This window comes from Seriola aureovittata, chromosome 7 (assembly GCF_021018895.1).
Source record: "Seriola aureovittata isolate HTS-2021-v1 ecotype China chromosome 7, ASM2101889v1, whole genome shotgun sequence".
Classification (NCBI taxonomy): domain Eukaryota; kingdom Metazoa; phylum Chordata; class Actinopteri; order Carangiformes; family Carangidae; genus Seriola; species Seriola aureovittata.
The window spans coordinates 2,126,305-2,140,570 of NC_079370.1; the positions used below are offsets into that span (position 1 = coordinate 2,126,305).

The window sequence follows — 14,266 nt, forward strand, 5'->3', positions numbered from 1 at the left end:
ATTTTGGTTACGGCGTCCTCTGGTGGTGAACCTGCCTCCCAAGTGTAACCGGAACTTTGGAGACGCTGACTTCCCTGACCGCACGGACGTGTTTTGGTGCAACACACAACAATCTGTCGGGCTGGAAGTTGAGTCCCTGTCCGACATGTGTATGTCAAATCGTAACTCGGTGGCTCGTTTAAACTCTCTGTATGCGTGTAAGTAACACACCGCCGTTAATATTGTAAAGTATTGTAACTGTTTTCTGCTGCTAGCTCAGTCAGCTTTAGCTAAACGCTCGTGTTTTAGCCCGCCCTTCAGTCTTTAGCATTAGCTTAGTCGAGCTAGCATGTCAACAAACTTCTAACTTTAGTTTTAACTACCGCATCGTTTTAGCTAGTAACTAATTACACATCTTTGACCTAACAATGTTTTTTTATATCGAACGAATACGTCGCTAACTAACAATTTCACACATAAAACTCTGGAAAACGTGCAATTTTACATTAACAGCTTAACCAGTTTGCACGATAACGCTGCTTTAACGTATTTGTAAGATTTCTAAATGCTGTGTATTGTCCAGCCTGGGTCCGTTGCAGTCAGGTGACAATACTGTGTAACGTTGTCACTTACAGATAAGCACTACAGCAGGGTTAATGAATACAGGACGTCTGGAAGAAGCTAATGTGTAGCTCGCGTCCTTGGTTAGGTTTTTATATCTATGTTAAATCAGCCAAAAACTAATGGGTAGTTAAAAGAGAATCAGGATGAAAACAACAGGACAAATAACACCCACATAATGTATCTGTATGTGTTTTTAATGATAAAATTAACATCTAAGTGATAGTGTGTAGATAATCAAATGTAAGCAAAAATAATATATTTTTTTTAGATTTAAATCCAGTTATACACTTAAATATAGTTTTTATGAATCACAACTTGTCAAAACGTAGCAAATGTCTGTATATGATATTACTGTGGTGTCACTAGTATTTATCAGTGTGCTAATTTTTTGTGTCAATGTCCCGTTTCCAGACTTTAGAAGGCAGATTCCTTTGAGATCCTTCTAGCTGCTTCTGAATCATGAGTGGCTCAAAGCCAGACATCCTGTGGTCTCCCCACCACCCTGACCGCTATGTCATCTGTGACTCTGAGCTGGGACTGTACCGTATTGGACCTGTGGGCAGCGCAGAAACCAAGGCGGGCACACTCCCACTGTCTGAAGAAACTGCTGCTACTTTACTAGCCATTAACTCTGACACCCCATACATGAAGTGTGTGGCCTGGTACCCGAAACATGAGCCTGAGTGTTTACTTGCTGTGGGCCAAGCTAATGGCAGGGTGGTGCTCACCAGCTTGGGCCAGAGCCACAACTCCACATGTAAGGAGCTTGTGGGGAAGGAGTTTGTGCCCAAGCACGCCCGCCAATGTAACACTTTAGCCTGGAACCCTGTGGACAGCAACTTGCTGGCTGCTGGGCTGGACAAGCACAGAGCAGACTTCTCTGTTCTCATATGGGACATCAGCAGTAAATTTTCCCCAGAAGCCAGTGTAACAGCTGAGAAGATTCGTCTCTCGTCTGTGGATTTGGACTCCAGCACAGTAGTGACCAAACCCCTCTATGAGCTCGGCCAGAATGATGCTTGCCTTTCCCTCTGCTGGCTGCTTCGTGACCCAAAGCTGCTGTTGGCAGGCATGCACCGAAACCTGGCAATATTTGACCTGAGAAACACGAGCCAGAAAACGTTTGTCAATACCAAGGCCATCCAGGGGGTGACAGTTGATCCACACTTCCATGACCGTGTGGCTTCCTTCTTTGAGGGGCAGGTGGCCATCTGGGATCTGAGGAAGTTTGAGAAGCCTGTGCTCACTCTCACTGAGCAGCCAAAACCACTCACCAAGGTATAACAGGATTTGATGTTTGGGTAGATGAGGTAATGAGTTGTGTTTTCAAGGCTCTTTTGCAGATGCAGTTTATTGGTAAAGTATTGGTACGTTGGTTCTGTATGCAGAAAGATGGTGGTTAATTATGTGATATCATTTACAGGTGGCTTGGTGTCCAACTCGTACCGGCCTGCTGGCCACTCTGACACGTGACAGCAACATCATCCGCCTTTATGACATGCAACACACTCCTACACCCATTGGTGACGAGACGGAGCCCACCATCATCGAACGGAGCGTGCAGCCCTGTGAAAGCCAGATCGGCAGCTTCGCTTGGCACCCGTCCTCTCAGAACCGCATGGTGGTAGTGTCAGCGGCCAACCGGGTCATGACTGACTTCACCGTGTTTGAACGCATCTCACTGGCCTGGAGCTCCACCACCTCGCTCATGTGGGCGTGCGGCAGACACCTGTATGACTGTGTCGAGGATGGGGCTGACGGAGTGGAGAGCATGATTGAGAAAGACATCGCCACGAAAATGAGGCAGAGGGCTCAGTCCAGGTACGGGCACGATACCGTCCAGGTGTGGAGGAACCACCTGTTGGCCGGAGGGAACGATCCCCAGCTCAAGTCTTTGTGGTACGATCTGTTCTATATCCTTCGTGATCATGAAGTGGTGGAAAGCCTGTTTAGTGGAGTAGTAACTCTATTGTTATTTTATTGTTGGTATAATTAATATTGATTAGGTAATAGTATTCCTTAAAAGATGCTGTACAGAGATGCCGTGTTCAATAGTTGTGGTTTATTAGTCCTTTTTATTCAGAGTTTTATTTGCGTTTTCACAGTCACCTGGTCTAGTGTGGAGAACACATATTTGACTGTAGATGTAGATATTAGTTATAGTATTTTATTAAAACATGCGGTAATTAAATAGATAACTATTAGAGCCACTACGTCTAGATTTGTTGTGTGCTTTTAGCACCTTGAAATGATTCTGGTGCACAATTTGTAGAAAGATGCGTTGAAAATAAATTGGTGATGATGGTGAAAACATTCCTCAAATATTCATCTCCTCCAAGGACTTGCAATATCTAGTATGTCACAAAAGCATTTTTCTAACATAAAGGCTGATGTATTATCTTTAAAATAATTGTTATTTAGGAACAAAAACCTGCATATATCCTAGACAAGAAATGTAAAGGTCTTTTATAATCAGCACTAATTATTATTTGAATGTTAAACTGTAAAACTAAACTCTGGATTTCCTCAATTCAGCAGAGAAAACTTCTTCTCTCCTCCCTTGGTGCAGTTTGAAATTAATTAACGTGACAATTGGTTGTTCTGTAGTTAAACAGCCTCATCCTTAATCTGCCATGTTTCACTATGTTGCAATGTCGGTTATAATTCCTATGTAAGTATCACATATGAAGCAGTGTGCAGAGGACATGGAGCTGAAACTGCAGGGGAACAAACAGTCTATTGTCTACTCTGGTATCAAGAACATTGTCAAGACCAGCTCAGGTAAGAAGCTGACACACCGACCCTCTGACCAACTGAACATCTCATATGATAAAATGTGAAGGAGAATCAGACCTTAGTTAAATACAAATGTTAAGATTTGTATTATTCTGCATTGAATGGAATATCACAAAATGTGATGTTCAGCATATGTCCTTCTCGTCAACCCAGGCACAACAGAGAGCCGCAGGTGCTGGAGCGGCTCGGACCGTCAGACAGATGTTCCTCGGTACCACAGCGAGGAGCGCTGCCTCGCCCTGCGGCTCTGTGGCTGGATCAGCCGGGGGCCTGAAATCGACGTGGAGACCTTCCTGCGATCACTGGAGCAGGAACGTGAGTGGGAGCGGGCGGCTGCCGTCGCTCTGTTCAACCTGGACATCCGCCGGGCCATCCAGATCCTCAACAAAGGAGCCACTGCTGAGAAGGGTGAGCGCTGCAGCACTGAGGAGTGTGGGAGGGTGAAGTGAGCGCAGAGTGATAGGAAGCAGGTGTGACTTTGAAGCCAAGTGTTGACAGGAAAGAGAAATGCTTCAGACCAAACTCATGATTGCAGTTCTAGTGCTTTTGTGTTACATTGACATAAATTTATATAATCAAATTTATGTGCATAAGGAATGTGATTAGTGATAATTTTCTGGATTAATCCTTTGGGCTAGAAAACATTGGGAAATGACAACCTGGATCCATCAAACATTTGGCATTTGTGCTTGAAAAGTTAGTTAAACGATTATTAGTTGCAGATTAATCGATTAATCTTTGCACTGCTTATGTGCTCCGTCTCTTTTGTTTTGCTTTATTTTCCTAAATTAGATTATGTTGTAAGTGAAAATGAAGCAGTAAAAAACCCAACCAATTAAATATCACAAACCTTTAAATTTTCTCATCCCATTGTTTCACACTCCACAGTGATCTGTGGAGTGTGAAACAATGGGATGAGAAAATTTAAAGGTAAATGTTGTGTTTTGTAATGTCATGCTGCTTCAACAGGAAATTAAGTAAGCAATATTTATTGTTACTCATGGTTCCTGCACAGGTCTAGAGCTTGAAAAAAGTCTCCTTCTCACCGTTTGAGGTCATTCAGGTCAAACACTGCACAGAAATGTCTAAACATGTCATTGTGCAACACAAAGTGGTTTTCTTTTCTTTTAGTAATTCAACATTTGTTGCTGTGAATAAAAACATTTGTAGAGTTATATTAGCTGGTGTAAATCATATTAATCCCCAACCAAAATCTTCAAATGAAATGAAAGTCTTGGGGAATTTTAAAAAATGGAACAACAACAGAAGTACCTTGTTTTCCACCGAACTCTGATCCTGTATCAGCTGCGGTGTTTTTGACACCGAGGCTTAATGCTAATAGAGAGAGAAGGCTCTTGTTTACACACGTCTTTACTAAGAAAAATTCCACCAATGTAGGTCAAAAGATTTTCTGGTGTATGTTCTAATGAGGGTTTCCTGAGAATGACTGATGGGGCGATTCATTAGATAAGATGTGTCGACAGAGTTACAGTGTTTTTTCTCTAACAGCAGTGCTGATGTAACGTACTGATTGTCATCTCCACACTTGAGCAAACACATGAACATCTTTGATATTAGCTCAGTTTAGTTTGACATGTTCCCAGCATGTTTCTACAACCGCCTCTGTTACTTTTGCAGACATATATGAAATTAATATTGATCTGTAATTAATCTGGAGTCCCTAAAACTGGCTGCTGGCTGTAGCTTCATATTTACCACACAGACATGACAATGATATCAATCTTCTCATCTACCTATCAGCAAAAAAGCAAATAAGTGTGTCTCCCAAAATGTGAAACTACACCTTTAACCTCCTAGGACCTGGCGTCCACATATGTGGACCTCACATTTTGGGTTCTCTAGACCACAATACTAACTTTTTCTCAACAAGGGCCTGGTGACCACATATGAGGATATTATACTGCCACTCAGTAATCGAAATTTAAAACTAATGTCCTCATATGTGGACATCATTTTTCTCAGGTCCCAATCAGCCTAAATAGCAAAGAGAAATTAAAAATGCACGCCATGCAAGAGTTCGCGTCTTAGGAGGTTAAGTTGTTGATATTAAAACATTGATTGAATGCATTTACATCAATTTGGCCTTTTGAAATCCTTTATAAACACATTTTATAATGTTAAACGATTCACAGCCATCAAAGAGAACCTACATTTCTTTCTCTCTGTCCTCAACAAACCGTCTGTACCTCTGAGAAGAGAAAGGGATTTAAGGCGCTCCTCGGATCATGGAGTTGTTTCTGATGTGACTAACTATTACACAAAGGTCTTACTAGACACCACCTTGCGATGGGATCACACCAGCCGACCCATGAGTACTCAGCAGTCATTACTACATTATTACATGAATGACAATTAGTAATCTCGGACGGTGGTGATGCTATCGTAGTGACAAAATCTGTCCACAGACAGACATATTAACACCTGCCAGAGTAATCAAATCTGCTTCTCGGGTAGTTCCCGCTACAGTAGATGTCTCCAGGAACACATTTTGCCATGATGACATACAGACACACACAAGGTGAAAACAATACCAGCCACCCGATAATATCATCATGGAGGCTGCCAATTTAGCTGCTGTTTAACTGTATTGCCCTTCTACAAAGAGGTGTGTCTGTTGTTTAGCGTACCCTCATTGTTTTGAATGGAAAGGCTAAAATAATAGGAACACCTATCAACATAACACAGGCTACAGTGCATCCTCCAGAAAGATCATAATGCTGAATCAACATCTCTTTAACACTGTTTTAACAAAAACTGAGCGTTATAATCTGCATGTGGGAGGATTTATTTCAGCACTGTTGTATTACACTGCATTAGTTTTAGCCTGGTGTTCCTAATAAATTGCCAACTTAGTGGATTTTTCATATACAAACAAAACTAGTCTCAGAAGCTCCATCCTCTTGATGTAAAAAACGTTCTGTCTAGATGTGGTTTTTGCTCGACCACAGTGCCGCACTTACAGTCACGACTCTGGCGAAGGTAAATAAATCTGCTCCTTGGACTTCTTGTTATTCGCAGGTGACCTGAACCTGAATGTGGTTGCCATGGCTCTGTCAGGCTACACCGATGAGAAGTCCTCCCTGTGGAGGGAGATGTGCAGTTCTCTGAGGCTGCAGCTGAAGAACCCCTACCTCTGCGTCATGTTTGCCTTTCTCACCAGTGAGCCTGGAGCCTACGATGGCGTGCTGGTATTGGATCTCTAAATATCATGGACTTTTGGAAAGCTAGCAGAAGAAAAAAATACACTGGCACTCTTTTCTCACTTCACAGTAGCCGTTTTGTTTTCACTTCATAAAAAGCTTTACATATGTGATGAAAAGGTAAGTTATACTCCAGTAGTCTTTATTGAGAAAATCATCAGGTGCACAGGAAGAGATGTGTTTCACATTTCCGTCATCAGCGCCCTAAGTCATAAAACACTTCACCGAAAATGAACCGGCGCCCAGAACAGAGTGTGTGTTTCTGCTTTTTCCTCCCTCGGTTGCATCAGATTTTGGCCACCAGCTGCTGTCACATTTATTTATCTCTTTAGACCTTCTCCCAGCCAAAAGTGATGACTCCATGATAAGAACATTCAGTCAAGTTATTTTGCCTTCGTTTCTTGCCATATATATATTTTTTTCAGAACAGATTAGGTGAAAAAGATGATTGGTTTCCTTTAGATCTGTGTCAGAGAGAAGAGAAACATTTTTGTGCCAATGTTGAGCCTCATATTATTTGTAGAAAATATTGGACGCACATTGTAAATTAAAATGTTTCCCCAGTTTTTTTTTTATCCGAAACAAAAAGAAAAGGTGAAGTACTTTGTTTGTGTTTCAGTATGAGAGCAGTGTCGCCGTGCGAGACCGAGTCGCCTTTGCCTGTATGTTTCTCAGCGACGCACAGGTAACACACTGCAAAGTCCAGCTTTTAACAGTAAATTATATCCTGGTGGTACCATGTTGTAGTTATGAATTGTTAGAAGCATATGACGTGTTTTATAAGCTGGATCTCTCTGGGTATTTGGTTGCAGCTGCCTCGATACATCGACAAACTAACCATTGAGATGAAGGAAGCGGGCAACCTTGAGGGCATCCTGCTGACGGGGCTGAGTAAAGATGGCGTAGATCTAATGGAGAGCTACGTGGACCACACTGGAGACGTCCAGACTGCCAGCTTCTGCATGCTGAAGGTATAAAAATGTACACAATGTATGCAAACTAATGTCCTTATCTGTAGTCCAGACACATTCACACCAGGTTTTATTGGAAAGAAGAAGGTATTTTATAAATACGAGTTTGTGTCATCTCATAATAATGAATGCCCCCCACATGAAGAGAGGTGCAGAAACTAGGGCTACTGGGTAATTTTACACACACATAATATAATCCACTTAATTTGAATGAAACCAGTAGCTGTGAATTCAAACAAAGTTTTGGTTCCACAGCTTTAGCTTATTTGACTGTGTCAGATTTGGGCTTCATACAAATAGGTGATAAAGATTTTTTATTTTTTTTGTAAGGCACCAATAATCACAAGAGTATTTTCACTCTGACGTAATAGAAACAGACTACTCCTTATCATGTGAAAATTGGTGCAGTTGGTTAAACCTGTGTCATAGCACAACATAGAACATAGATGCACGTATTTGAGTGATTTCTTGCTGTGTGAGTTTTGCAGTAGCTGCTTTAACTCAGTTAGCACTAACAAATGATGACGAAGTGATATCTCCCCTCAGAAACAATCCTAAAACTGTTTTATAAATCAATGTTTAATTTTTATGAAGTTAATTAAAATAGTACTCAAACTAACAAAGAATATTGAGTACATACATGCCTGTGTCGCCCCCACACCTGTAAAACTTAATGGACCGCACATTGCACAATGCAAGAAGGGTTGAACCTAATTGCCAACTCCGAGACTATTTGATTTGGATCATTAGGAAATGAAGTGAGAATGGTGCTTTTTTTTAACTTTGCAAACTGTGGAGGCCCCAGTAAGCTCCAGGAAGTGACCCAAAATACAAGGTTTAATGATTAACATGACTGAAGTCAATACAAATCTGCAAGAAGAAAGAAAAATTAGTGTGTCTCTTTCACACTTGGGGAAATCGATGCACATGCTAAAACATGCCTCTTCATTTCTAAAAGGCCACAAGTGTTATTCTTAGCATAATTACCTCCTGCTATGAAAATACAAAGCAAACCTCATCAGAGTCCTTTCCTCCTCTGCTTTTGTTTGTATAAAGAAATAATAAAGAAATGAAAGTAGTCGAACAGGTCTGTAATGCTTCGCTGTTCATGGGAACAACTATCTTGGCTTTATTTTCTCCCCTGCTGTGACCTGCTGCTGAAAAGAGCACAGTAAATGCATATACCTTACATATGTGTATACAAACATGTACACATTCCACCGGAGGGATGGGTGCAGGAAGGGTGAGCTTTGTGGAAACCGGTCGCAGTTCAAGTACACTCTTGACTGATTTGTTTCTGTGGCTTGCTCTCCCATGCTGCACCCAAACTGAAGTGAAAATATGAAACAGGCCTAAGCATAACAAAAATCTCTTCCGATAGGGTTCACCAGGGGAAGTGTTGAAGGACCCTCGAGTCCAGTGCTGGATAGAAAACTACCGCAACCTGCTGGATGCGTGGAGGTTCTGGCACAAGCGGGCCGAGTTTGACATCCACAGAGGCAAACTGGACCCCAGCTCCAAACCGCTAGCCCAGGTAACCAACGTCAGGCGAGGATTTTTATTTATTTTTTAATAACTGTGGTGCTGAAACTATTCATTGATTAGGTGATGGACAAAAAATTACAACAGTTTTGCTGAGTATTTAATGGTTTGTCAAACTTTCACTGGCTTCTCACGTGAGGATTTTTCTCATTTAGTAACGTAAATATTCTGGGTTGTGCAGAAACAGCACATGGAATTTCAAGTATTTAAAAATAATAAACATGAATTATTAATGAAAATATGTTGCGTAAGTTGCAGCCATAAATACTTTTATTTGATAACGTCAGTCATTAAAAGTTAGTGGTTAGGTTTGATAAAACTTTCAGAAATGCTTTATAGGCTCAGTAAAACCGCATCAGTTTCTTCTCTCTCAGCTCAGATGTGATGTGGCACTAGCAGTCTGTCTGTTTACTGTCTTAGACATTACTACCTTCATAACAAAATAAGATGCTTGTACTGTTTATCAAAGCACACGTTTCTGCCAAGCAATCTGAAGAGTGTCAGCTTAAGCGCATAACACCCACAGCTCTTCTCTCCAATTCTTGTCATAAAACCTGTGCTAGTTAGTTTCCTCCTCTTTAAAGCATACACAGCATACACTCTCCTTTAAGAGCGTTTTTATAAAGCTTAATACTAAGAATGTTTTTTATGGGTGATTATGAGGAACCTGGTGCTGCAAACAAAACTTGGCACCATCTAACATTACAATAATCGCAGTTAAGCATGCTGGGATTATCGCTGTATTATCTAATACTTATCTCTCTCTAAGAAAAAAAAATAAAACCCAGACAGCTGGTGAGTATGTTCTTGTTGGTGTTTACCTACATGTTCACCACTCCTTATCAACTGACCTTTGTGTTTGTTCTTGCGCTGCAGGTGTTTGTGAGCTGCAACTTCTGCGGGAAGTCCATCTCCTACAGCTGCTCGGCGATGCCGCACCAGGGCCGCGGCTTCAGCCAGTACGGTGTCAGCGGCTCACCCACCAAGTCTAAAGTCACCAGTTGCCCTGGCTGCAGGAAACCGCTGCCACGCTGTGCCCTCTGCCTCATGAACATGGGCACACCTGTTTCCAATTGCCCAGGTAAAGCTGCCCTGTGTGGAGTGTGTGTCAACAGATGGTCAGCTGATATTTCCAGTAACAGGAACATGTCTTGGAGCAGCTTAAGTGGGTATAATACTTAACTGAGCATTTGCAGGCGAGAATATGTGGACTTTGATCAGCATCTAGGGACAGTTGCATTTGCGAGTGCGGCGGCCAATCCAGTTCCCTCATCGCCGTGATGTCACTCATTCCAACGTTGACAGATTTTAGTGATTGCTAATATTGATTTATGGATAAATATGTTTTTTTTGGCAGGAACAGGGAAGTCTGATGAGAAGGTGGACTTGACAAGGGAGAACAAACTCGCTCAGTTCAACAACTGGTTCACCTGGTGTCACAACTGTCGACACGGCGGCCACGCTGGCCATATGCTCAGCTGGTTCAGGTGGGGCTCTCACTGGATGCTGCACATGCGTAGATAATGTTTAGACACATGTGAACATGGTTACGCCTGTGATTCGTGTTCCTTCTGTTTGTTTGATTTCCAATGGTGAAACGAGGCTGAGTCATTGAATTTAGGCAGCAAAATAGAATATTTTTTCTGTTTTTCAAATTAAGTATTATTACATAACCAGTCAGATGCAAAAATCTATTAGTAGAAAATGGGACTATTTTCAGTGATAACAATGGATGTCTGCAGACTATCATGTGGTCAACAGTAATTCCTATGTTCATCAGAGATCCTGCTTTAAACCCAAATTGGACACATGCTTGAAAACATTTCTTCTCTCTCTGACATAATCATGAAAGGAAAAGTAATTCTACTGCTTTTTTATTACTTCTGACTTCAATGTAAAGGTTAATGCGATGTTGTTAAGTTATGTCCATGTTGGGATCCTGCTAAAGAAGGAGGACTCCGTTTTCCAGTATAAACTGGTTGGTTAGGATGTGATCGCTGCGTCCTCTTTGAGGGTAGAGATAATCCTCTTGCTTTCTTTAAACTAAACCTTAAAGGCAGTTTCGGGTTGAAATAACACGCCTGTGGCAAAACCCTCTTTGCTTGACTTTTGTTCTGTGCTTTATTACTGGGTTAGTAAATAAAATACAGAACTTGGAGCCATATTCCTTGTGCATCATAAAATGCTGTGCATCATAAAATGCTTCAATACTCATTCTTCTTGAAATGCAATTTTCAAAAACAGCTTTTTTATTTACAGAATTGACAGTCTAATGAACAGAAGGTACACTGACCTGCTGGGCCCTTCGATATTCTTGTGGAAAATCTACAAACCTCTGTATTACCTGTGGTTAACACATTGTGTCTCGTCTTCATGTGGCTTCTTTCTAAACTGACCTCCATGTGTCTGTTACAGAGACCACACAGAGTGCCCGGTGTCAGCTTGTACATGTAAATGCATGCAGCTGGACACCACAGGGAACCTGGTGCCTTCAGACAGCAGCTAAACAGGAGGAACCTGTCGGACTCTGAAGCCAAACACCAGCCCAGAGCCAACCAGTGCAGGTTCACTGCTGCACCCGCCGCACCGACCACTGGGCAAGGGACAAAGGGTGACAGCAGTGTCCTCCTCTGAAGTGGCTGCTTGAAAAGAATGAAATACTGTTAAGTCATAGTCTAGTGAATGTAACCTTGTAACAGAGCCCTATATGAAGAAGGGAGGCAGTGTGTGTTACTGATCTGACTAACTGAAGCAATGACAGAAAGGGAGTGAATGCAAACTCACATGCTCTGCTAATGAAAATCCCACTCAGGAGAAATACAAGAGGTTCTGCTGTAATCAAGCCTCTTCCAATCTAACCTGAATCAGGCTTATGGTTTTGTTGTGATCTATTAAAAAAAACAAAAAAAAAAAAGTCAAATGTCCACTCACACATCAGGTTGTAAAGATGTGAACACAGGTGCCAATATTTCTGAGCTATATTTTGTGGCTTGTGTTTTAATACGCTATTTAACGTCTGTGTTTGTCTTATGAAAGGATTTTCACATACCTCATGAAAGCATTGTTCGGGGTGAAGGATGGTACCCCGGGTGACAAAGCGGAGTCTAGCGCACAATAACAAAACTCTCTTGCTCTCTTCATTTTACTCTGTGCCACTGTTCATCTGGCATTGTGCGGGGAGGGCTACCAGTGTGAGGGGTAGTTTTGTTGGGGGTGGGGGGGTGAGGAATTGGAGAAGGTCGGGGTGGTGGGTGAGGAGGAGGAGGGGGAGGAAGGTGGGAGGGTGGGAGGGTGCATCTGTATTCACCAGCCCACTCCAGGCCTGTGGCCCATGAAAGAAGCTCCCCAGAAAACAGCAGCTGCTCGGCACTCCAGATTGTTCCCCTCATAAAGAACCTCAGCTGCCGGAACACTATTGACTCAAAGAGAGGGCGAGAGAACAGACAGCCTGAGCCCTGTACCCCCCTACCACCCCCTTCTACACCCTCCGACATACACAGACTTACCCTCTCTTTCTTTCTCTCTCTCTCTCTCTTTCTCTCTCTCTCTCTCTCTCTCTCTCTCTCTCTCTGTCTCTCTCTCTCTCTCTCTCTCTCTCTCTCTCTCTCTGGTGCCCAAATTGCATCCAAAAACTATGCATACCACACATCAATCCAAGGATGGGCGCCGTCTGTGGGGGGACTGCCGTGTGTAAGCCGCATTGTAAATGGGTTTTCTCTCTTTCTCTGCCACCCTCCCCGCTCTGTCACTAACCCAGGGAGGCATTGTAAGTGAGAGGCAGCCTGCACCAGAGCTGGCTAAATCACTTAGTCATGGAGTAGGGAGGAGGAGGAGTTGGGTGGTGGTGGTGGTGGTGGTGGTGGTGGGGGGGGGGGGGCGGGGGCACAGGAGCTACTGTATGCTGCTTTCACCAGGATCTCTTCCCGGTGTGGGAGGTTTTATAGGCCTGCATGCCCTTTTGTGAACTATTTTGGAGTGGAGCTGACAAATTGGCGAGCCGTGTAGCGTCCCAAAAAACAGAGTGGCTGGAATTTCATCCTTTCAGTGTGTCTTGTGTTTGCCTTTTAAATAAATTCCGACTGACAAATTGGAGCACTGCTGAATGGGGGGTTTTTTCCATACGTTTAAATGGTTTGTTTTTACATTATCATAGACACAGATGGCGTGGGTTGTGTGTCATGTGCGTGCTCGCTCTTTGCATAAACGCATTGAGTCACACCATTTTTCTCCCATGGAAACTCCCACAGAATCATAGACCGTCAGCGCAGGCTGGAAAATGGACATGAGCAAAAACAATGAATTTTGGGCCTCAGATCTAGACAAGCAATAAAACTTCATATTAACTAGCTCTTGATCTTGGAAACAGCAAGTGACACATCAGTCTTAATACTAGGTCCATTAGCTGTTGTAGAGCTTTCAATCATCACATGATCCTCCTCCACACATGCAGTTTACCCAGTTGTCATGTAACTGTAGATGTTCAGATTTCTATATCTTTCTGGTCCATGTTGACTAGAAAACTTCAGAATGAAATGCACTCTTAACAGTCTGAATCAGAATCAACTTTATTGGCCTGGTATGTTTCATCATACAAGGAATTTGACTCAGATGTCCAGCAGCTCTCAGTTTATTAATGCACAGTATCAGTAACAAATGTGCAGGAAAATACACATAAATATACAGGTGAAACAAGGTTAACAAAGAGAAGCGAGCGTAAACATAACTATTTTGTACAGCTAAGTCAGTAGGGATATATATATATCCCTACTGACTTAGCTGTACAAAATATATATATATATATATCAGCTAAGGCTGCAACTAACCATTATCTTCCTTTAGCAAAAAATACCCATCGCAACTTCCCAGAGCTCATTGTAAGGTCTTCAAACCTTCAACCTTCAAAACCCAAAAATATGCAAATTACACTGATGTAAAACAGAACAAAGCAGATACTTTAGAGGCTGAAACCAGAGAGTATTTAACTTTTTTTCCCTTAATTTTTGCTTGAAAAATGATTGAAATGATTATTCTGTTGTCAAAACAGCTGCAAATTATTTTTCTGTTGACTCTGATGATTAATCAACTTATTATTTCAGCTCTAATGAAAACAATAAATAGATAACAACATTTAGT

The 14,266-nt window shown here is 42.1% G+C and overlaps 1 protein-coding gene across 1 annotated transcript; it reads left to right on the forward strand.

Annotated features, from left to right (window-relative positions):
* Nucleotides 1-69: 69 nt before the first annotated feature.
* mios (missing oocyte, meiosis regulator, homolog (Drosophila)) lies at nt 70-12,273 on the forward strand. The gene is made up of 12 exons (XM_056381637.1): nt 70-197; nt 1,015-1,881; nt 2,027-2,516; nt 3,286-3,384; nt 3,553-3,807; nt 6,439-6,608; nt 7,240-7,305; nt 7,433-7,591; nt 8,973-9,125; nt 10,010-10,214; nt 10,491-10,620; nt 11,549-12,273. The coding sequence occupies exons 2-12, from the start codon at nt 1,063-1,065 to the stop codon at nt 11,637-11,639; spliced, it is 2,637 nt and encodes an 878-aa protein (XP_056237612.1). The 5' UTR covers nt 70-197; nt 1,015-1,062; the 3' UTR covers nt 11,640-12,273.
* Nucleotides 12,274-14,266: the final 1,993 nt, after the last annotated feature.